General features: G+C 42.5%; 1 protein-coding gene and 1 long non-coding RNA gene across 8 annotated transcripts in view; one reads left to right on the forward strand and one right to left on the reverse strand.

Annotated features, from left to right (window-relative positions):
• FRMD4A (FERM domain containing 4A) overlaps window positions 1-24244 on the forward strand; it is a 560227-nt gene that overhangs the window by 264992 nt on the left and 270991 nt on the right. The window contains exon 1 of one of the 5 annotated variants that reach the window (XM_073229259.1): window positions 1116-1262. The exons of 3 other annotated variants lie outside the window; for them this stretch is intronic. In XM_073229259.1, the coding sequence (XP_073085360.1) occupies window positions 1170-1262 (93 nt within the window). In that variant the 5' untranslated portion in view covers window positions 1116-1169. Of the gene's footprint in view, window positions 1-1115; window positions 1263-24244 lie in introns of those variants that run through there. One more of the 5 variants, XM_073229257.1, reaches the window with a different exon arrangement.
• On the reverse strand, window positions 5397-23041 carry LOC108403372 (uncharacterized). 3 transcript variants are annotated; one of them, XR_012128052.1, is made up of 4 exons: window positions 20701-23041; window positions 12310-12404; window positions 10220-10562; window positions 5397-6510 (listed from the first exon to the last, which is right to left on the reverse strand). It is a non-coding gene; the product is annotated as an uncharacterized lncRNA (long non-coding RNA). The 3 variants fall into 3 exon arrangements; XR_012128051.1 differs by having other exon boundaries at window positions 10220-10549; window positions 20701-23039; XR_012128050.1 differs by lacking the exon at window positions 12310-12404 and having other exon boundaries at window positions 10220-10549; window positions 20701-21007.

The following is a 24244-nucleotide window of genomic DNA, read 5'->3' on the forward strand; positions in this document are numbered from 1 at the left end:
AGTACAGATGTGGGGGAGCATAAGTGAACAATGTGTCTGTTACAAGACATTACAGAAAAGTTATCATTTTAGACCTTGTGTATGGTCTGTCAGAGAGGGTTGTTTGATCTGGAATTTTACAATATGATTAGAAAATAGGCTGATGCCATGGTTGAATCTGAGCTTAGATAGTCCTTTTACAGAGCCTCATAAAATCAAACATAACATCTTCATGTTTACTGGCACACATAAAAATAAATGTTCTATAACACAAACATTTAAATGAGGAGGTTGCAAGTGCACGTCTGTCTGGTATATTTGATTTGATTTCATCTGAACCAAGTGGTGCAAACATGTTTTTCCTTCTCTCATGCTTCATCTTTGTGGACTACATTCACATATATAATTAATCATATGCCTACATTTGTTTTTGATGCATTAGAAAGCAGGAGGGAAAAAAACAGATAAGCATGTCTGACTCTCAGGGTCATACATATAATTGATGACTGTGAAGAGGGATGCCCCCACACAAACCCACACCAAGTCCCCAGTGCCTTATGTCACTGGTCTGCAAATATTTTTCCTGTGTTCTGGAGAGAGTAAAATCAGAATGCAGGATTTCACATTAATCTCTGCACCAGATGGTGATATTCCAAATAGTCTTTTTAAGGTGAGCATGTGACCTACTGTACAGCCGAGGGGCTTTGGAGTCACGTGATGGAATGAATAATTCGTCTGATAGAGCTTTGATTAGACAACTGACCTGGTTACCATGTGCAGCCACGAGAAGCAAAGTTGACATTTCTGGATCACTCTCCCCCGAAGAGTCGCCTGCCCGCTCTAGGACATGCAATCTCACTGAGGGACTGAGACACATCGGACAGACAGGAGGGCTCAAAGCTGTGCTGCCAAAGGCACGCTCAAGTTGCAGAACTTGGGCTATTTTTCTTCTTTCCCATCCCCCCACCTTCCGACAAACCACATCTTGACTCATTTGGTCGAAAGAAAAACTCTTTCAGTTATTTGATATTTGGGAAACCTCCAAGAGACCATAACTTGGTTTTGAGGAAGCCTCCGTCTCTCCTTTTGCTGGGAACACACACACACACACACACACACACACACACACACACACACTCACACGCTCACACGCTCACACGCTCACACGTACGCACACACAGCTCTACACCATGGTGGTTCAGGCTGCAGTGGCTCCGAATAGATCCCAAAGACTTTTACTGAAAATTCCTTATGGATCTCTGAGAAGACGCAGCGTGGAGAGGGTAAGCAACGTGGCGGGCTGTTTATTTTCCATGGAACAGTTGCTACTTAGAAAGGGGGATGTTTGTTTTCATTGTACATAGCATTCCTTTCGGTAGTCCTATTTTCCTGAAAAATTCAAATTCCTGGGACTGTAGTGTACAATGTCAAATGTAATTTTTTCTTAACAGATAATGAGAAACTGGAAGCAGAAATTTTTGTCAGCTGTGCATGTGGTAGGGGCTATTAGAGAGGAAATATGGGGAAAGGTAGGGTGGGGACTGCCCTTGGGAATGGGTATGGCAGATGTGAGTGTCTGTCAAGGAAAGCACCAGGGCTGCAAAACAGATCTGTTAGTGCAGCAGGGCTGCAAATTTCCTGTGCTGGGTGACAGTGTCTTCAAAAAAGGTGGCAATGATATTAGAGAACTTCAGTGCTTTGAGGGTTTAAATTAGCACCTGGTTGATTACAATACCCTCTGCCGTTGTATTGTTATTTCAGATACCTTGCTATCATTTGGGGGGTTTTTTTTTAGTAGGTTTCTGCTCAAAATTACTCTGTTCATTCTCTGAAACATGCTTCCTTTATGGTAACCCCTGGCAGAGACAATCCTGTAAAACAACAATAAGGACTTGTCCTTTTCTGGAGTGACTCCTGCAGTTTTGGGGATGACTGTGGTTAATTCAAACTCATTGTCCTTGGATAATGGGCTCATTGGTGTGGGGACAACATCTCCACACTCCTGCAGGGATAGAAGGGTTTGTGGGTCTCAGAAACCCCAAAAGCCCTCATTTGAATCATGGCAGGCCCTCTGTGTGAGCTGAGCTGTGGACACCTACTTAGGCATCTGGGGTGAAGGTGTAATACAAGACCAATAAGGCAAATAGCACCACAGAGGCCCTCTGGATAGATAAGCAGCCTACCACATCCTATTAAGGGGAATGGAGTTTAATTCAAGTGACTGTTTCTGCTGTGTATACTTCTACTCAGTGATTTTTAAATTTACAGAAAACATAATTAAAGCTTAAAAAATATGAGGGGCTATTTAGACTCCAAGTGGAGTTGATTTCCTGACTCTTGATGAGTTACACTTTTTCTGCCATTTGGGTAATAATGAAAATAATTTCACTTCCCATTCTGGTTGTGCATAGGTCTTTATTTTGAGAAATAATTCTTGTACTCAATATCATGCTCATCAACTAATATATATTGAGTGACTCCTGCATGCCCCCTTTTATACCAGTAGCTTTAGAGCATAGGACCAATATTTCTAGCAAAAGTCACACATTTATTAGGCTTACATTGAATGCGGTTTTAGGTTCTGGTGAAAAATGTTTGACTTTTATGGTAACTAAGTTTATATAATGCATTCTGTTCACAAATACTTAGAAATGTGAGCTGCACACACTGGAGTTGTATATGACAATACTAAGGAGAGTGTTAGCCTGTGTATAGGCACAGAAATTCCATAGTAACCAGGTAACCTCTAACCATTATCATCTCCAGATGGATGTTCAATAAATCAAATATGTTTAATAAATCCAGATGTATGCAGTTACCATTTCTATTATTCATTCTTTACCAACTTAAGAAAAGCTGAAAATGTATGAACATCGTGTCATATATACAACACATCTGTTGCCATTTGGCATATACTTATACTGAAATCACACAGGCCTGTTTTCTGTCCTTGGACACACCAGTGCTACATGGTCTTAGGAGTCTGATCTGAAAGTCTCTAGGCCCTCAAGGGGAGTGAGCCCACCGCTGGGGCATCAGCCATCCTATTAATTGCTGCTGGTGAGGCTGGCATCATCTCTCACAAGAAGGGTGCCCTTGCATTCCTGCTGGGCCTGCCGTGTCAACCCCACTGGAAAGGAGAGAGCAACTCATTGGAATAGACAATGTCCTGTTGATTCCAGTTGGATGTTCATACTGATTTATGACAATTTTCAGAATCAGAGCCATACATTTACATAAAAGGAGGCAGGCAGGGTGGGAAAGAACATCTGCTTTCAGGCAGACTCGGAATATCACACTCTCCTTGGAGCTGCCTGAACTGAGGGCAACTGCAGTGTTTTCAGTTGCATCAGTGGCCCACAGGGTAACTGATATTCGAGTTGGTTTCTATTGTCTCGAGTGATGGTAAGACCTCGCCTTTCTATAATGTCTTGATTCTAGTGCACTTTCATATTCATTAATCACTTTCCCACCGGGAATTGCAGTGACACAGAAAACGGGGTTATCACCCTTGTCATATATGAGCAGGGAAAACCAAGGCCGGGACATTCACTCTTCTGCTCAGGGTCATTGTCAGCGAGAGCAGAACTGAGCCCTGAAACCTGGTGTCTTGTATCTAAGTCACTGAGCCCATAGCCCCTCACCTTTTGCAGCCTGGCCCAGAGAAAGGGTTATACCGACCTGTCACCAGCACTCACACAGAGGAGACAAAGAAGCCTCACCAAGGACAGAAGGCTGGCAGCCAAGGAGAGCAGCTAGTCATTTCTGGGTGCTCAGTCATGTGCCTTAGGTGTCTAGGATTACACAAGTGCTCCTGCTTCCCAAATGCACAGAAGTTGAGTTGAAACAAAAGAAATGCACCTTTTTAACAATGCCACCTAGGCTTCCATCAGGTCTTCACTACAGAGACATTCATGCAGGCTGGAGGACCCATCTGAGTTCTTGTTCAAATTCAACGTATCCTAAAAAGAACTCGCCATCCTGCCCACAGTCCTGCTCCTTCTCTAACAGCACCAGCTATCTGGACATCAAGATCAGAGCCCAGGCATCTCCCCTGCCTCTGCCATGTCTGGCCTCCCATCTAATGGGTCACTGCATGCTGAGTTCTGGCTTCAGAATGTCTGACACTCCCAGCTGCTCCTTCCCATTCTGTGATGCAGGCCACCACCATCTTTCACTTTTGAAGTTGCCATTCTTTGCCCCATTCCCCAGTCTTGCTGCATGTTGTAGCCAGTGTGATCTAAAACAGATGTGACCGTGTCATCGATCTACTCAAAACCCTTATGTGGTTCCCTGACTCAAGAGAAGTAATAATGTTTAAATGTGATTACAGGCCCTTCAAAATCAGGGCCCCGCTACCCTCTCCGGCCTCGGCTTTCCCAGGCATGTTAGATTCCAACCTTACTGAACATGGCCGCAATTGCCCACACTGCTGTTCTCTCCCTCGCCTCAGGGCCTTTGCATGTGCTTTTGTCTGCCCCACACTCATTTCCTTCAGCCTTAGAGTAACATCCTGTGGGAAGCCTTTCCAGATGCCCTGTCGCCTCCCCAAGTATGAGTAAGTGCTCTTCCTTTGGGAACCTCTAGCACTCTGCATTTCCCTTACAATAGCACAGATCTCACTTTGACTCCCCTAGTCTCTATCATGTCAGTTCTCTGTATGCTAACAAGCTTCTTGAGGGCAAGAAACACATCTTGGTCCCTGGTTCATAACAGGAGTGTAATAAATATTTGCTAGATGAATGAGAGAAAGCTTAAACTTCTCAAAGGCTTCCCTCAGTGATAAAATTTGGGAAGAGGATCAGAATTAAGATATAAACAGAAACGGCCTCACTTCTCGTGTTAAATTTCCCCAAGTCCCATTATTGCCAGTGGAAAATGTGTTCACTCTTAAATATTAATACAAACTGAGTAGACAAATACTCTTCTCCTATTTATTATGAACTCTAAGATCAGACTGTATATCTTAAAGTAGAACAAAATGTGTTTGTGAATAACTGACCAGACTCACATTATATGGCTCTTCACAGAGTAACATAAATTTGACATTTTTGTTAGGGGAAAAAAAGAAACAAGAAGGAATTCTCTTTTACAATCATTATTTGAATATTGAAGTGAAAGGGGTTTTTTTTTGTCTTGGAAAGACCAAAATGGTGTGATATTTCTGGAGCAGTATTTTTAACACAGTATAAATTAAACCTTTTTACACCCACATTATTCATTATTTGATGTGTTATTTCAGGTTGACATATTGCCAGTCTATTATTTTGCAAACCATTACATTATCACAGCTGCTAAGCTGCATAACTTAAGAATTCAGGATACAACAGAGTCTCTATAGTCAAGTGTGTGGTGCTTACATTCTGAATGTATTCATTCAGGGAAGTGTGAGACTTTACCAAAACACATGCAGCAGACAGCTTTTAGTGGATATTTATTACCATTGAAAGCAGACAGCCAAGAAACTGTTCAGACAGATCAGTGTGTTCACACATATTATTATCCAACCCCCTCATCCTGCACAGGGTTTGTTCCTTCTATAAATAGACACCTCTCTGGAGAAAAGAATATGGACCATCAGGGACTCCAGTCTTCTGGTTCATAAACATCCATTGGTACGTAAATGGACTAAGGCCAGGCAGGAAATTCTGGGTGAATGTCAAAGGCCATTTTCCCCATGATGGTTAGTCCCATGCAACTTTAAATGACCCAAACTTGGTGAACTGACATTTATTTCTTACAGTAGTTTATGTCAAGTTAAACCACTGACTTCCCAACTTGGCCAATGAGATTGCATAGTGGAAAGGCTATTGCTTCTGGTGCCACTCAAGAGTTTTCATTCCCCAGGCTAGTGTGCAAAGCAGGACTGGAAACTTCTATTCAAATGGTCAGAACCCCCAGGGCTTTGCCATCCTGCACCAGATGGCAGCTATCCAGCTGAGCACAAAACCAGGCAATGGTTCCTCTCTTTTAGACTATGTGTCCCCAAGTCCTGACTTCTTAGGATTTTCACTGACTTGTGGATCAGATGCCAGGACTCATCCCAAAGCAGTGCATTTCAACCTTAGTTTCACAGTAGAAGAACCTGAGGAGCTTTAAAAATCCCAGTGCCAGGCTGTCCCCCAGACCAGCATACATCAACATCTCTGGGGGAGGGGATCTCGACATCAGATTCTAAGCCCCCAAGTGATTTTAAGGTGCAGCCACATTTAGAAACACTGACCCAAGGTAAGAAAGAGTATTGTCAAGACAGATCTTTTGGGCAAGATGCTAGCTTAAGGAAATGATCTGGTTCCTGTGCTTTCTGGGGTTTTCACATGAAAAAGAAATAGATGAGTTGGTTGTCTTGGATTTTTCATCAAAAGTATCATTCTTAATAGGAGAAAAAGCACTGAAGCTTTTTGAGAGTTGGGTCTGTATTCCTGGGACATCCTGTGCAGTGCCCAGCACTTTGGGGCCACACTGTGGATGATTTAACTGTAGCTTGAGCCGGGAAGGGTTTTCTCCTCCTAGGACAAGTTCCATATGAATCTGCTGAAACCAAAGTAAGACAAGGGGAAGGACAGGTGGGTTAAGGAGGGTTATTTCTCACAGCTTGCTCCTGTTTGCTAGTCAGGCTCCGCGCTGTCAGTCCCCTCCAGTCACGGCATGTGTGCCCTGCTCCCCCTGCCCACCCCTTCCTGCAAGAACACCATGGGTGGGTCCCTGGTCACTAACAGGCACCAGACCAATTAGGTGCCAGGAATGGAGGGGAGGAGAGAATGGCCGTTTTCCCTCCACCCCTTGCCCGGGATCAACCAGAGGCTCTGCTGTGGTAAACATTCATTGCTATGTACGTGGACTAAGGCCAGGTGGGAAATTCTGGGTGAAAACTTGCATTTACCCCACATAAACATGGATACTTCTGAACTCACAGAGGCTAGTTTCATTCAGGACTTCCAGGCACTTTGAGATCAGAAACACGCAACCCAGCTGCTCCCGCCCAGGTCACTGGAGCACGAGCACAGCCCCTCCCAAGGTGTTCAGCCTGCCACGCAGCCACTCCACCCACAAAGTGAATCGTGTATTCTCAGAACACTTGCTATAGGTATCTTGAAAAAAGATCTCTTAGAAATTGCTCCAGCAGAGTGAATGCTCTCCACCTGTATAACATGGGTTTCTTTGAACACATAGTTGAAAACAATCCACTTCTATTTATGTGGATATATTGGTGCATCTCAGAGAACAGTATTATCTCAGGCATATACAATATAGGAGAAGCTATGGCCATGGAGCTTTGTATTCTAACCTGGGATGGATGAACCACATCTGTGGGGATTTTTCACTTTTCCCTTGTTTTTTCTTGTCACTCAATAACTAAATGCTTCAAAGAACTCGGTCCTTTTTTCTGCTAACCCCCAGAGCCTCGAATATTGCCTAACACATATATAGGGCAACTAAACATTTATTGAATAAATGTGGATAGATGAATAAAAAGAATCTCTTCATGGTCATAAACTCAAACCTCACGTCAAATAGAATTGTCACCCAAATGTTAGTGCCGCGAAATGCCTGCTTTTCTTGTGCAGATGAATATTTGTGTCATTATCAGTCATCACAAGTGACTTATGTTAGGATGCTAGATCTTTTTGGTAGAGAACTTGCTCATGAAAAGATTCTTGGAATCCTGCTATACAATTAGAGCAATCCTTTTCTTCCCAGTGAGCATCTGTCTATGAGTATTTTGAGTCCATAAATATGCCTGTGATCATTTTCCTCCACTGCTTGCTGACTTTTCTCAAAAATGCCAAGGTCACATTTCCATGTGGATAGTTTGCTTCCAAATGGTCCTTCCAATACCTCTATTGGAAGATTAATCAGGAAATCCAGTAAGGCTTAGAAGTATATGGATCATTTCTAGAAAATGTGGACCAAGTTCAACCAAACAAAATTAGTCTCAGGATATATATACCCTAAGGAATGTAACATCTGGGACCTACCACCCTATTTGTTAATCCCACAGATTTTTACTTAATACCTATTACATCCCAGGCAATGCTCTAGGCCCTCGTGGCATAGCAAAATCTCTGCGTCCCTGTGAAGTGGTGCTAAGACCTCTTAGGGAAAGTATAGCAGGATAAGAAGTAAGGGAAGAAGCAGTGAGCTGCATTTTTATGTAATGTGGCTCTCAGTTAAGGTGATGTCTGAGGAGACACAGGCCATGCTGCCATGTGGGGAAGGAACACACCAGGCAGAGGGAACTGTGAACACGAAAGGCGTGAAGCAAGAGCATATTTCCTGGGTTTGAGGACTAGCAGGGGCGGCAGGAGCCGAAGCACAGCTAGGGCATGGGGTCCGTGGAAGGAGCGGCACTTGGGAAGGAGCCCAGGGGACAGCGGGCTGCGGGCCCAAGGTCAGGACCTGGGATCTTTGCTCTGTATGAAACAGAGGACGACCAGAGGTTTGGGACAGAAGGATATCGTGTTTCCAAGGAGTCACAGTGGCTGCTATGCTGATGGAGAAATGGGTGGCAGCAGGGTGACTCATTAATGTAATTTCCTGATAAGAGATGGTGGTGTTTAGACTAGATGATACTTCGGAGGGGGTGAGAAATGAGAAGTGAATGGATTCTGGATTTATCTAGGAGGTAGAGCTGATGGATTGAGTCAGGGTGTGAGCAAGGAGAGAGGAGTCAAGAGTGAGCTGGGGCAGCTGTGGGCTGGGGCTGGCACTCAGATGGGAAGGGCAGTAGGCCCTAGATGGTGGTGGTGGCAGGAGATCCATTTGGATGTGTTCAGCCTGACATGGTGGTGAAAACCTCTAGTGGAAGATCTTAGAAATACAGGTTTGTGTTTCTGGGAGAGGTCTGGACTGCAGCTGTGAATGGGTGTGTATCAGATTATCCAGGCTCACAGAACCCACTGTTATGCACCTCTTCGCAACTCCATGTTCAGTGATAACATGTGGGTAGTTTGAAAGGGGCCATGGTGAGAGAAATTACACTATGGAAACTGGCAAACTTTACAAATCAGGGCACTTTTTTTCCTCGAGAGTCGGTAATTCAGTATTTACCAGTTCACCACTGGAGGATGGTGTTCAAAACCCAGAACTAGGTGATACGCCCTGGAGAGTGAAGGTGTGTCACAGGGCTGGACCCAAAGCCACTGTCAAGTTCCAGGGTCAGTTCCATGAAGAGGCACCAGCAAAGAAGACCAACAAGGAGCAGCGAGTAATGTGAGAGAGGATTAAGGGAAATTCTCAGGAAGGGATGTTGGACTGTCCAGTGCTGCTGAGAGTCAGGGGAGATGAGGACTAGGGCTAGGGAGTCATTTTACTGCCATGTTAGCACAGAGCTTGTGTGCAAATTGCATGTCACAATAGCTGGGTGCTTGCTAAATACACAGATGCATGGGCCCCACCCCGGACACCTTGAATCTGAACTCAGGGGCCTAAACATGGACTGAAGTTTGAGAAACAGTACCTTAAGTGTAGTTTTCCAGAAAAAATAGGCACCAATGTGGTAGGGAGAAGAACAAAGCACTGGAAAGGGGAGGTATGGCAGACAGAGGGAGAGGGGACTCTCAGGCAGAGGCCACGATGGTAACGAGGTGGAGGTTGTGACCGCCCCAGGCCGGCAGTGAGCCTTCATCCCTAGAAACCCAGTGCTCCTATTTTAAGAGGCCCTCCCTTCAACTACATTATCAGAAAAATAAACTTGCCCCTGAGAACTTGCCCAAGCCAAAAAAAAAAAAAAAAAGAACAGTAAGAGAGAAGACAAAAGACAGATTTCAAGATTGTATTATTGGACATCTATATCCACCTCTAAGCCTTGGCATTCTTAAGATCTATCTAAAGAAACTGTTTTCTGTTTTATTTGGCCTCTGAAAAAAATTTTTTTAATGCTTTGATGTTATCATGTGTCAGGGCCTCATAACCTAGCTGAGTCCCAAAATATATTTAGAAAGTATAATTTGGGGCTGAGCTGGCCACCAAATGCCTGAAATGAGCAAGACCTGATTTGATCTCTGAATTTAGTAACTCAGATCTATCCTGTATAGATTTTAGTTGAACTGGAAGAAATTATGTATCTGATATCAGGTTCTGCTTTTGGGATCTTCATGGTGTTCTTGTAGGAGAAAATCTTGCTCTTATCTGCCAAGTGGGCTGAAGGAAAGTATAGCCTTTAATGACTTAAACCCAGGCCTTTATGTAGGTCCCAACAGGAAAAGATATACTATTTGGGAAAACAGAGATTATTCACCTGGAACATGCAGGTCCCTTCCCATCTTCTTGCATTTTCCCTTCAGGTAAGAAGGTACCTCTGGCACATCAAATGTGAGTGACCAAGAGGATAGCTTGCACAGCAGGTGTGTCATGGCTGTCTCCCAACTTGGGGGCTGGTGTTGGTGAATGAGCCTGTTTGGCCTCCAAAGCAGAATCAGTGTGCCAGGCTGTGGCTAAGTCCACCTTCCTGTGCCTTGAGGATGCTCTTCTTCTGTACATGCAGTGACACCCTCGCTTTTTCATCACTGTGTTGCATGGCCAAGTCCATCCATGGAGGCAGCAATGCAGGTGCCAGGGCCTGGAACCCCTAGAACACAATACTTAAGGAGAAGAAGAAGTGAGGGCACCCCCTCATCCTGCTGGGCCCACACTCTGGGTTTTCAAGTAGCACAACATTTAGGAATAAGAGCTACAAAAGAAAAAATCCTCTGGAGACACACTGGATTTGAACTCAGCAGGACAGAATGACATGCTCACACTATGGCCTCCAGTGGAAGCTCTTCTGTGTCCCCTGACGACAGTGCCTACGAGCAGGAACTGGGCTCCTCAGGCCACATGTCACTCTGGGGGGCAATACCAATATCCTGTAGCACTTGGTTTAGCCACAGAGCCCACTCCCAGAGCATCTTAACTGTCCTTTATTTCTAGTAAATATCTGGACATATGTACATGCCCAAGAGCAAACAAAAGTATCTTCGGGACTCTGGGGCTTCCTTTTTCCTTCAGTCAAATGGCCTAAAGGTGGCATGAGAGAAGCATGTATGATGTGTCTTAGAACAGAGTCTATGCAGGCCAGGACTTTTCTTGCTCCTTCTGAGACCCACCAATCAGAAGTTGACTATTTTTAAGAGTTTATATCTATCTCCTATGGTACTGTTAGGACCTAAACTCTCATCTTAATCCTGAGCTGCTCCTGTTCACTCTAGTCATCCTATAAAATGGGCCCCATCCAGTCATTATAACTCAAATGCTTATAGGATCCAGGCAGGTGAAATAAATGTGAGACAATAGGGAGAGGGCACTTTGTAAACTGGAGAACTCTTGTCCTAGCTCTACTCAGCAGGACCCCAGGGGAATCTGGGGCTGGTATTTCTGGATTTTCTGACTTTTCAAAAGAAAATATTTGTGCAATTTTTTTATAGTTATAGGAAAATGTGTGTGTGTGTGTGTGTGTGTGTGTGTGTGTGTGTGTGTGTGTGTGTGTGTGTGTGTGTGTGTCTGTGTGTGAAATAGGGACAGAGAGATGGACTATCTCAATTTTTATATGCTGGTAACTAATCCAAGCTTAAAGAAAATATGAAAACAGTACATTTGTAGGCTACATTTGACCCATAAGAGGCCAGTTCTCAACTTGTGCAATACAGTGAGTGCTGTCCTACCCCAAATATCCATGTATTCTCTCTCCTCAGTCTTGAATTTCATACAAAGGAGACATCGCCATACAAAAAACTAATCTGGGAATAGATCCTCAGGCCCTCCAGCTGGCATCATAATCCTACTGCTAAATCAGAATTTTTAAAAAAAACCTCTTTTCACAGGTGAAATTCAAATTTTAAAATATATTTTAATGAATTGAATACATGTCCTCCAGCTGTAGGAAATAGGAAGGCAGCATCCTCTATGCTGAGAGCATGGTTTCGTTACCTAGCAAGAGGAATAGAACTCAAGAAGCAACTGAACCAACAGTCTAGTTATTGCCTGATAGCTTAGTATCAGCCACATTCTTTAGCTGTTAGCAGAAGTGCCCCAATGTTAAAGTGCACATATCAAATAGCATTGTCCAATGAAGCTATCACTCCACTACCTGGAAGTAGAGTTTGTGGTTAACTCATATTTATAGTCCAGCAGCATGTGGACTGCATAAGAACCAAAGTGAGTTTCTTTTATGATCCAGGTGGCTGACTGACACAGCTGAAATAAACCCTTTAGTTCTAAATCATCTCTGTTATACTAGATGAAGAGGAATTCTGGGGTCTCAGCCAAGTCTTTCAGCGATAACTTGAACAGATTCACAGCTCCTTTTCTGATGGAAGCTTTGGCTTCACCCATAGGTACTCCTGAACTTACCTGAATGTCCAAGTAGAGGGGTGCTCCAGCAGGGGAAGAGTCCAAATCACACCTCTTACCTGTCCTTTCTGAAAAGTAGACCTCACTTTCCATGTCTACAACAGAAATGTATCTCTTTAATTTAAATTTCAGAATATCTTCATTACTGCCTCTTTCCAGATAGAGCAGCTGGGAACAGACTGCCTCCTCACACTTAATCAGACTTCCTAGGGACATTTGACACCCAAGAGATGTGGATCAGTGTACATGTTAACTGTTTGTTGCTCTAATCTCTTTGTACTAAATCCTTGTGAAGTTAAATAATCAAGTATTAATATACCTGGGGCATATTTACTCAACTCCATGATGAGACTATTTTACTGAGTGAAGATTTTATTTATCTTTATTGAGGGCTCATTTTTAATATTCCTTATTTAAATTCATGCAGCAACCCATTCTGAGCGTGAACCATAGCCAAGCAACCTAGGTCTCAGGCAGGAGGTAGAGTGGTGTAGGCAGGATTTAAAGAATATTAAACCTAGCTAAGGCAGAAAAAAAAAAGATGGTGGTGTGAGAAGTGAGGCAGAAACCTCCCCGCAAAACAACATAATATGAAAACACAGCAAATACAACTGATCCTGAAAGAGACTGCAAAACAGACTGCCTACTTCTGGGGAAAAGAGAAGACCTCACAGAAAAGGGTAAAGTAGCAAAGCCAGAGTCCACTGGGATCCAAGTCCTTCCCCCCAGCCCCAGCTCACAGGCAGGAGGAAGAGAAGTGGAGCAGAGAGGGAGTAGAAGCCCAGGACTGCTAAACACCCAGCGCTGAAGATCTGCTCTGGGAGCACAAAGCCGCATTACATAGTGCTCTGGAGATTAGTGGAGTTGGAAAGCAAAGACAGGCAGAAAACTCAGAGAGATGGAGATAACAGCTGCTTGTGGAGAACCAGTATCCACAACTGGACACTATGGGACTAAAGAAAGGTGGGCACTTTGAAAGACTTCCCAAAAGCAAGAGGGGTACTAAAGGGACAAAGACTACACAGACCTCGCTGCTCAGGAAAAAGCGCAGGTGGAAAAAATCGTCCATGCTCTCTCAGCCCAGCAGGTTGGGAACTTTCAGGAGCTTCAGACACTCCATTCCAAATAGCTATCAGTGCTGCCCCAAGGACTGCCACTGTGATTCCCAGCCTGCCACTCCTTCGTCCCAGCAGGTACTTGTCTGCACAACTGCTGCACCTGCTAGCTGGAGGGTGGCCCCTGCCTACAGTAGCTACAGGGGCATAACACAGAGGCTGCCCCCTGCAAACACAGCCCACTGGACCTGGCAGTGGAGGCAAGCACTACAGCCAGGAAGCAGGAAAGAGCTCTTTTCTCCTGGCAGTTGTTGGTGCCACTCATCTACAGCCCCCACCATTGCTCCACGTGCTCCGCAGCTCCAGAGAGTAGAGCTTCTGGGCACTGCCTACACAAAGTTATTATTACATAGGAATCAATAGAATGAAACAGCAAAAAAAAATGCTATACAAACAAGAACTCAAACACCAGAAAGAAGGCTAAGTGAGACTGAAATCACCAATCTTCTTGATAAATATTTCAAAATAAAAATCATAAACATGCTCACATAGCTACAGAAAAATATCCAAGATCTCAGGGAGGACTTCAAGAAGGAGAAACTTTGAAAACTACAGTATCTGAAATGAAACACACAATAAAGGGATTTAAAAGTAGATTAGATGAGGTGGAGGAGACAGTAAGTGAACAGAAATTAGAGAACAGGAAATCTAAGAAGCTGAAGCACAGAGAGAAAAATGAATCTATAGGAAAGAAAGAATAATAAGAGACCAATCCAAACGGAACAAATATTTGCATTATAGGGGTACCAGAAGAAGAAGAAGAACAGAGGAAAATGGATAGAAAGTCTATTTGAGAAAATAATTGCTGAAAACTTCGCCAATCTGGGAAAGGAGATAGTCTCTCAGATCATGGAAGTGTACAGAACTCCAAACACAAGGGACCCTGGAAAGACAACCAAGACATATAATAATTAAAATGGCAAAGATTGAGCAAGGAGAGAGTATTAAAAGCAGCCAGAGAGAGAAAAAATATTACATATAGGGAAAGCCCATCAGGTTATCAGCAGATTTCTCAGCAGAAACCTTACAGGCCAGAAGGGAGTGGCATGATATAGTTAATGCAATGAAACAGAAGGGCATCAAACCAAGAATACTCTACTCAGCAAGATTAACTTTTAAACTTGAAGCAGGGATTAACAATTTCTAGACAGGCAAAGGTTGAGGAAATTTACCTCCCACAAACCATCTCTACAGTGTATTTCAAAGGGACTGCTGTAGCTGGAAGTGCTCTTAAGGCTAAATACCTGTCACCAGAGAAATAAAACCACAATAAAGGAAGTACACCAATTAATTACTAAGCTAATGCAAAATTAAATCAACTACTCACAAAGTTAGTCAAGGGATACACAGAGAGTTCAGAATATGGTACCTAGTATGTAAAGAGTGAAGGAGGAAGAAGAAGGGAGAGAAAAAAAGAACTTTTATATTGTGCTTGAAGGAGCATAACAAGAGAGGTAAGTTAGATTGTTAGATACTATGGAAGCTGCCCTTGAACCTTTGGTAACCATGAATCTAAAGCCTGCAATGACAGTAGGTACATATCAATAATCACCCTAAATATAAATGGAACAAATGTACCAATCAAAAGACAGAGAGTTACAGAATGGATAAAAAACAACACCTGTCTATATGCTGTCTACAAGAGACTCATTTCAAACCCAAAGACTTATACAGACTAAAAGTGAATGGATGGAAAAAGATATTTCATGCAAAGAATAGGGAGAAAAAAACAAGTAGCAGTACTTACATCAGACAAAATGGATGTTGAGACAAAGAAGGACATTAGATAATGATAAAGGAATCAGTCCAACAATAGGATATAACCATTATAAATACGCACACAACATAGGAGCACCTAAATATGTGAAATGAATACTAACAGAATTGAAGGGGGAAATAGAATGCAACACATTCATTTTAGAGGACTTCAACACACCTCTCACTCCAAAGGGCAGATCAGCCAGATAGAAAATAATAAGGAAAAAGAAGCACTGAATGATGCATTAGAACAGATAGACCTAACATATCTACAGAACACTCCACCCAAAAGCAGCAGGATACACATTCTTCACAAGTGTACATGGAACATTTTCCAGAATAGATCACAGACTAGGCCACAAAAAGAGCCTCAGTAAATTCAGAAGGATTGAAACTGTACCAACCAGCTTCTCAGACCAAAAATGTATGAAACTAGAAATAAATTATGCAAAGAAAACAAAAATCCCACAAACACATGGAGGCTTAACAACATGCTCCTAAACAATCAATGGATCAATGACCAAATAAAATGATATCAAGCAATATATGGAGACAAATGAAAACAACAACTCAACATCCCAAAACCTGTGGGATGCAGTGAAGGTAGTTCTAAGAGGAAAGTCCGTTGCAGTACAGACTTACCTCAAGAAAGAAAAACAATCCCAAATGAATAGTCTAAACTCACAATTAATGAAACTAGAAAAAGAAGAACAAAGGAGGCTCAGCATCAGTAGAAGGAAGCACATAATAAAGATCAGAGCAGAAATAAATAAAATTGAGAAGAATAAAACAATAGAAAGAATCAATGAAACCAGGAGCTGGTTCTTTGAGAAAATAAACTAAATAAATAAACAAACCCCCAGCCAGACTTACCAAGAAAAAAATAGAATCTACACACATAAACAGAATCAGAAAAGAGAAAGGAAAAGTCACTATGGACACCACAGAAATACAAATTATTACACAGTACTATGAAAAATTATATGCCAACAAATTGGATAATCTAGAAGAAATATACAACTTTCTAGAAAAATACAACCTTCCAAGCCTGACCCAGGAAGAAACATAAAATTTGAATGGAACAGTTACCAGAAATTGAATTGGTAACAAAAAAACTACCTAAGAAGAAATCCCTGTACCAGATGGCTTCACCACTGAATTCTGTCAAACATTTGAAGACCTAACACCTATCCTCCTTAAAGTTTTCCAAAAAATAAAAGAGGAGGGAATACATCTAGTCTCATTCTATGAGGCCAACATCACTCTAATACAAAAACCAGGCAAAGACCCTACAAAAAAAGAAAATTACAGATGAGTATCCCTGATGAACATAGATGTAAAAGTCTTCAACAAAATATAGCAAATCAAATTCAAAAATACATCAAAAAGATCATCCATCATGATCAAGTGGGATTTATTCCAGGGATGCAAGGATGGTACCATATTGAAAAATCCATAAACATCATACACCTCATCAACAAAAAGAAAGACAAAAATCACATGATCATATCAATAGATGCTGAAAAGCATTTGACAAAATTCAACATCCTTTCATGATAAAAACTCTCAACAAAATGGGTATAGAGGGCAAATACCTCAACATAACAAAGGCCAAATACAACAAACCCACAGCCAACATCATACTTAACAGTGAAAAGCTGAAACCTTTTCTTCTAAGATTGGGAACAAGACAAGGATGCCCAGTTTCCTCATTTTTATTCAACATAGTACTGGAGGTCCTAGCCATGGCAATCAGACAACACAAAGAGAGAAAAGGCATCCAAGATTGGTAAGGAAGAAGTTAAACTGTCACTGTTTGCAGATGACAGGATATTGTACATAAAAAGCCCTAAAGAATCCACCCCAAAATGACCAGAACTAATAACTGAATTCAGCAAACTTGCAGGATACTAAATTAATACACAGAAATCTGTTGCATTCCTATATACTAACGATGAACTAGCAGAAAGAGAAATCAGGAAAACAGTTTCATTTACTGCATCCAAATGAATAAAGTAGTTAGGAATAAACCTAACCAAGGAGGTGAAAGACCCATACACTAAAAACTACAAGACTCTTATGAGAGAAATTAAAGAAGACACCAATAAATGGAAATACATCCCATGCTCATGTATAGGAAGAATTAATATTGTCAAAATGGCCATCCTTCCTAAAGCAATCTACAGATTCAATGCAATCCCTATCAAAACACCAACAGCATTCTTCAACAAACTAGAACAAGTAGTTCTCAAATTCATGTGGAACCACCTAAGACCCCAAATAGCCAAAGCAATCCTGAGAAGAAAGAACAAAGCTGGGGGTATTACACTCCCTAACTTCAAGCTCTACTACAAAGCCACAGTAATCAAAACAATTTGGTAGTAGCACTTGAGCAGACCCATAGATAATGGAACAGAATAAGAGCCCAGATGTATGGTCAATTAGTATACAATAAAAGAGCCATGATTATACAATAGGAAAATGACAGCCTCTTCAACAACTGGTGTTGACAAAACTGGAGAGCTACATGTGGGAGAATGAAACTGGATTATTATCTAAAACAATACACAAAAGTAAATTTGAAATGGATCAAAGACCTGAATGTAACTCATGAAACCATAAAATACACAAAAGAAAACATAGGTAAAAACCTCTAGAATGTTAAGATGAGCAATTTTTTTCCTGAACGTGTCTCCTCGGACAAGGGAAACCAAAGCAAAAATGAATGAATTGGGACTACACCAAGCTAAAAATCTTCTGTACAGCAAAGGACATCAGCAGCAGAATAAAAAGGCATCCTGCAGTATGGGAGAATATATTCATAAACAACTTATCCGACAAGAGGTTAACTTCCAAAATACATAAAGAGCTCACACACCTCAACACCCAAAAAACAAATAACCCTATTAAAAAGTGGGTGGAGGATCTGAACAGACACTTTCTGAATGAAGAAATTCAGATGGCCAACAGGCCCATGAAAAGATGCTCCACATCACTAATTATCAGGGAAATGCAAATTAAAACCACAAAGAGATATCACCTCACACAAGTTAGGATGCTCTGAATCCAAAAAACAAGGAACAACAAATGCTGGAGAGGATGTGGAGAAAGGGGAACTCTCCTACACTGTTGGTGGGAATGTAAATTGGTTCAGTCATTGTGTAGAGCAATATGGAGGTTCCTTAAAAAAAAGAAAGAAAGAAAAACCATTTGACCCAGGAATTCTACTCCTAGGAATTTACCCAAAGAAAACAAGATCACAGATTCAAAAAGACATGCACCCCTATGTTTACTGCAGCACTGTTTACAATAGCTAAGATATGGACGCAACCTAAATGTCCATCAGTAAATGAATGGATAAAGAAGATGTGACATATATACACAATGGAAAATTATTCAGCCATAAGAAGAAAACAAATCCTACCATTTGCAACAACATGGATGGAGCTAGAGGATATTATGCTCAGTGAACGAAGTCAGGTGGAGAAAGGCAAATACCAACTGATTTCCCTCATTTGTGGAGCATAACAACAAAGCAAAACTGAAGGGACAAAACAGCAGCAGACTCACAGACTCCAAGAAGGGACTAGCAGTTGCCAAAGGGAAAGCAGTGGGGAGGGAGAAGGGGATTAAGGGCATTATATTTAGCAGTCACAATATAGGTAGGTCATGGGGTTGGCAGTACAGCATCAAGAAGAGAAATAGTGACTCTATAGCATCTTACTACACTGATGGACAGTGATTGCAATGGGGTGTAGTGGAGGACTTGATAATATGGGTGAATGGTGAAACTGCAATGTTGCTCATGTAAAAACTTTATAAAATTGTACATCAATGAAACCTCAATTAAAACAGCAACAACAACAACAACAAAAAGCCTAGGCAAGTCATGAGAGTTGGCTCTTGGCAATGATCTCTAAGCCCCACAGACAGGTTAAAGGGCTGTGAGTCTGAAAGTGTTGGATGGAGCTGAAGAAATCTGGAATGGAACCCCCAAATGGAGACCAGAGAAATCAGAGAGGTTGATTCAAAGCAGAGGGTTGGAGGGAAAGTCTAGAGGGATCACATGAACCACTTTCATAGCTGCAAGCATGTCTCGGCACAGCCTGGGCTGTAGGCAGGGAGAGAAGGGTAAAGTACCAGTGTGCTCCAAAAACCAACAAAAGAAACATTTCTAAAAATGCTTTTGAGCCTTTTTCAAAATGACAGTGAAGGATATTGTTCGTTAGGTTTTTCAGTATCCCTTACTTAATTCCACCCCGTTAATTCCTCCTAGAGAACAATAGTAAGTATATGATTCAGTGTGCTTATGGTGTTTACCTTGGTGGCCAGGAAACTCAGAGCTGCAGTTGGGGTTCAACTTAGTCATTCTAGATGCCTTTTCACCTTTCTCTCATCCTGCTAAGTAGCTCTTCTCCTTCTGTTGTATGTTACCCTTAAATTCCTAGTTTATGCATATTATCCCTGTATATATTTCTGTGCATGTTTTGCATCCCTGCCAAGCAGCAGGGAATCCTATCACTTTCTCTCTTGTTTGTGTTAGTTTCTGTAAGGGAAACCAACACCATGGAAACACAGTCCACCAAGAGTAAAAAAGAGGACAAAGTATGCCACTACTCTTCTCTTGGCAGAGCTAATGATCCCAACAGGTGTATCAAAAATGCGTCAAGGTAAGCTGAGACCTGGGAACATTATGCTCGGAACAAGGCTTTTCTTTTTCCCAGAAGGGAATGAATTTATCTGGAATGCCCAGCCCTGACAGAACACAGACACTCCGTCTCATCCCATTCTGTGCTGTGTGTACTTGGTGGCTTGGGACAGCCCATGGTGGCAGCTGAAGGGGTATTCTTGGGGAGGCCAGAGAAGATGCTCCAAATGAGTACTCCCACTGGGGGGTTTAGAAGGTGCATATTCTCATTCTGAATCTTTGTGTCTGATGCCCACTGTCCACGCAAGCTGCAGCTATGCCTGAGGATGACTTTTCTGTAGAGTCTGACCTGTTTTGCTGAGGGCCAAAAAAGATTCTGCTTTTCAGTTGCCCCCAGAATGTGGGAAGCCTCTGTTTTGTCCTTCTCACTCTTCACTTCTTTTTTCTTTTCCTTTCTAAACCTCAGTTGGTGTGCTGTGCTATAAACTGTCAGATGCACAAATAACAGGGGCTTCCTGGGAAAGCCTTGCTGCTGCAGGCAGTGGGTCAGCGCCAAGAAGAGCATAAAGCCAGGCACATTGTTGTAGGAACACCACAGCATTGAGATAGCAGCCGCAGGATAATTGTTCGGTTCCATTAGGGCTTCTGGCTCCAAATCCATCATGAAACCAGGATCTCCTCCCAGAGGGCTTTGAACCCCACACCTCCACCCCCACCCCCCTAGATACCTTGGCTTTCTTGCATTATTTAATGTTCAGGAACAGTCCATTACTGGAATCTAGTCTCAGATCTTGGAGTTCATGGAAAGGAAAATGGGAATAAAAGCTGAGAGAAAAGGAGAGAGACTTAAGAGGAAGAAGTAACACATACCAGCATACTGGCTCCAGTACTTGGCAGCTTTTTGAGAATTTGTGGTCTTGGGATAGAAGATGTCACTGTCCTAGGGCTTGTGCCCCTTGCCAGGCTGTTGGACCTCCCATTGCTCCAGCTAAGCGTGAAAGAGCAAGATCGTGCTCCCTGTTTGCTAAGATGTAAGGCCACAAAGTTCTGCCAAAAGAGGTCCGGCCCCCAGATTGTGCTTCCTTCCGTCCTGGAGTGAATTAACCCGGTCAGCCAGGGTGACGGAGCAAATATCAAGTGACACATTTTACCCCCACCCCCACCCTTCCCCAGCGCATCCCGAGAGCCGGCCCTCAGGGAGTGGGCGGAAGGAAGCAGACCGACTAGGCTGCTCCAGGCCAGAACCCGCGGGAGGGGAAGGAAAGCGGCTGTGGTTTTTCAGACACCACCTCCCTCTCCCAGTTGATCTCAGCTTCCCAAGAAAATGACCAGGAGCAAATTCAGACAGAAAAGAAGTTGCTGAGATCCAGGAGACCCTGACCTGACAGACAACTTTTTAAAACGTGTTTATTCAATGAGCAACCACTTTGTGCAGGACACCATGCTTTCCTTGACAGATAAAATTTTTCCTTTAAACCCCAAACCACCCTGTGAGGCAGGTTTTCATGTGCATCTCCACTTTATAGAGGAGGAAAGGAGAACCGAGAGATTAGATCGTTTGCCCAGAGCAGCACAGCCACCTTTGGCAGACCCTGGATTTGAACCCGGTAGTCAGACTCCAGAGCACTCTCTGTAGGGAATTTGGGGTCTAAACTGGAGTCAGATTGTTGGGGCCCCAGCTGCTGAGAAAAGTATCCTTAAGAGAGGAAGCAGGATTGCCAGGTTCAGCAAATGCAAACATTATGAGGCCCAGTGAAATTTGAATTTCAGAAAATAAAAATAGTTCTTTAGTATGTCTTCGTGTTGTTTTCTGAAATTCAAATTTCACTGGGTGTCGTATATTTTATCTGGCAGCCCTAACTATAGAGGCACTTCCATTTCTCTGACTCTTTATCTTGTTGTCCTCTCATATTATGTATGCTATTTCCCTGTTCTGATTTCTCCCCATGTCCTTCTGTGGAACAGAAGCTCTACTTCTGATCATAATTTTTCTTTAAAATCAATCGTTAATGATCATCTGAGATTTCCTGAGCACCCATGATATGCCAGGGCTTAAATGTTGCTCAGAAGACTCAAAGTGGTGGCCTGTGTTCTCCAGACAAGCAGGAGTTCGGGCACACTCCCCTTGGAAGTCAAACAGCTGCTGCTAAAGGTAGTGGCAATGTGAGGTGCCTCCCTGGACAGGGAAGACTTGAGCCCCACACCAGAGGAGTTCCATTTCCACCACGTTTCTTATGTTTACATGTAAGACTGCATTTGATTTCATTCAAGGATTTCTGTAACTGAAAACAAAAGTTATTGAAAATGGCTATTCTATGCTGTTGTGTTCCAAAACAGCATTTCCCAAACTTCAGGGTATGAAGGGATCACCTGAGAATCTTGACAAATGCAGATTCTGATTCAGCAGGTCTGGGGCAGGGCCTGAGAATCTGCTTTTCTAACAAGCTCTCAAGTAGAGCTGAAACAGGAGCCCTTGGAGGACACTTGGAGTAACAAAACTCTAAAGTATCCTAACTGATGTACGGGGGACATAGATTATTTTTCTTTCTCATCTTTGTGTCAAATATCATCTGTCTGTCTTTATAACTATCTGTTTATCTATCATCTTTACCATAACTATTTTATACAAACATACGGGCAAGATCAGGGTGAGTATGCAGCCCATTCAATGAGAAATGAATCCCTCTGGTGCAGGGGTTCATAAGACAGAATGGAAGGGCCATGCCATATTAAGATGTTTTCCTGAAAAGCCTTCCTTTCTTGCATACTGTGGACACTTAAAACATAATCCACTCTGAAATAGTCTCTCCCTGCTCAACATCCTACCAAGGTCAGAGTCCACTATGAGAATTTTCCATTTGCCAAATTTGGAAGTCCTACAGACCTGAAACAGTCCTGGGCCTTAAAAAATCTGCAAACCTCGCAGGAGCAAATGGGAATCTTTATGGGTTGTATGTAATCCCAAAGAAGGCCTCTGCACAAACTGAAGGCAGATCATGGCCTTTAGATAGAAAGATCATTCCATTTCTCTTTCTATTTTGTGCAAATGTTAAATAAAATAAGTAAGCCTGAGAAATCAGCCTTTGGCTACTATCTGGTCAGATTTTTTTCATTTTTCTCTCATATCTAAGACCTACCTGTTCCTCTTAGATCTACAGCTCCACCTTTTAAAAAGGAAAAGTAACATGTTTATTTTTTGGCCACAGATGATATCAAGTGCCCCTGCTTTGGAGTGATTTCATTTTTCCCTCTTCCTATATAGCTGTGACGTAGTTAATTGTAGGTGGGAAGCAAACTCTGAAATCATTTGACTTTCTACTTTGCTTAGAAATCTTGCTCCGCTAAATTGTAGGATGTCCTCCTTAATAACAGTAAGTCAGGTTCCCTGATCAGCAACATTTGGTTCTTTGTGCATTGAGATAAAGAAGAGTAAGGGTGTTTTCTGCAGTTCCTCATGCTTAGGGAAGAGGGGAGAGCTGCTAAAGAAGATAGACAAGAAAATGACCCAAAGATGAGTCACTTATTTCTAAAACTAGAGTCTAAATGCTCTTTGTTGATGGTGAATGTAACCTCTGAACGTTCTGGCCTCCCAGCCATGGGGACAAAGGACAGTGATTCAGGGTCTCCGTTTGGCTGCTTCATTTCTGCCTTTGGGGAACTCAATTATCGAAATATCACATCATTAAGAAACTGCTTTAATTTAGAAATAAACACATTACTAATATGCAGGCTTTTCAAATCAATGAGCAAATCCTTATAGTGAGAAAAATTTGATACCTTTTTTTTAAAATTTGATTCCTTTTAACAAAACATTTCTTTTAACTATTCAATTATTTTTTTCAGGGGATGGGTTAAGGAATAGTTGGGTGGAAGGTCCTTACACGGTGATTTTCCATTGTGTGCACAGGGCAAGGGTCATTTATTAGTCCCTACTGTGGGCCGGCTGCTGGATGATACTCAGAAGTGAGTGGCAGTTCTTTCAAAGAGGGTGTCAAAGAATAAAACTGTTATCAGTAAACACAGTCTACTTCCATTTCCCTCAGTCACCCTAAATTCAAGAATTAAGGAGTGTTATGGGCCCAGATCAGTGGCTTTCAAAGTGTGGGTCTCCTAGCCAGAGCTTCAGCTTTACCTGAGAGTGTGTCAGAAATGCAAACGCCTGGGCCCTACACCTGGTCTACTGGGTCATAAACTCTGCTTTTTTAAAAAAGCAATACAAAGTCCCTCCCCCAGCCCAATAAAATCAGAATCTCTAGGGGCAGGGGCCCAGGTAAAAGCATTTCTTCAGAACTTCCTGGGTGACTCTAAAAGGCTGCCAGGGCTGACAGAATTGGTCCTTCCTTGGGAAAGGAGGGACCCAGTAGGAAAGGGTTGCTAACTAGGCCGCCTGCCAGTTCCCAGGGAGGGGGCCTGC

This window comes from Manis javanica, chromosome 2 (genome assembly GCF_040802235.1).
Source record: "Manis javanica isolate MJ-LG chromosome 2, MJ_LKY, whole genome shotgun sequence".
In the NCBI taxonomy this organism is placed as follows: Eukaryota; Metazoa; Chordata; class Mammalia; order Pholidota; family Manidae; genus Manis; species Manis javanica.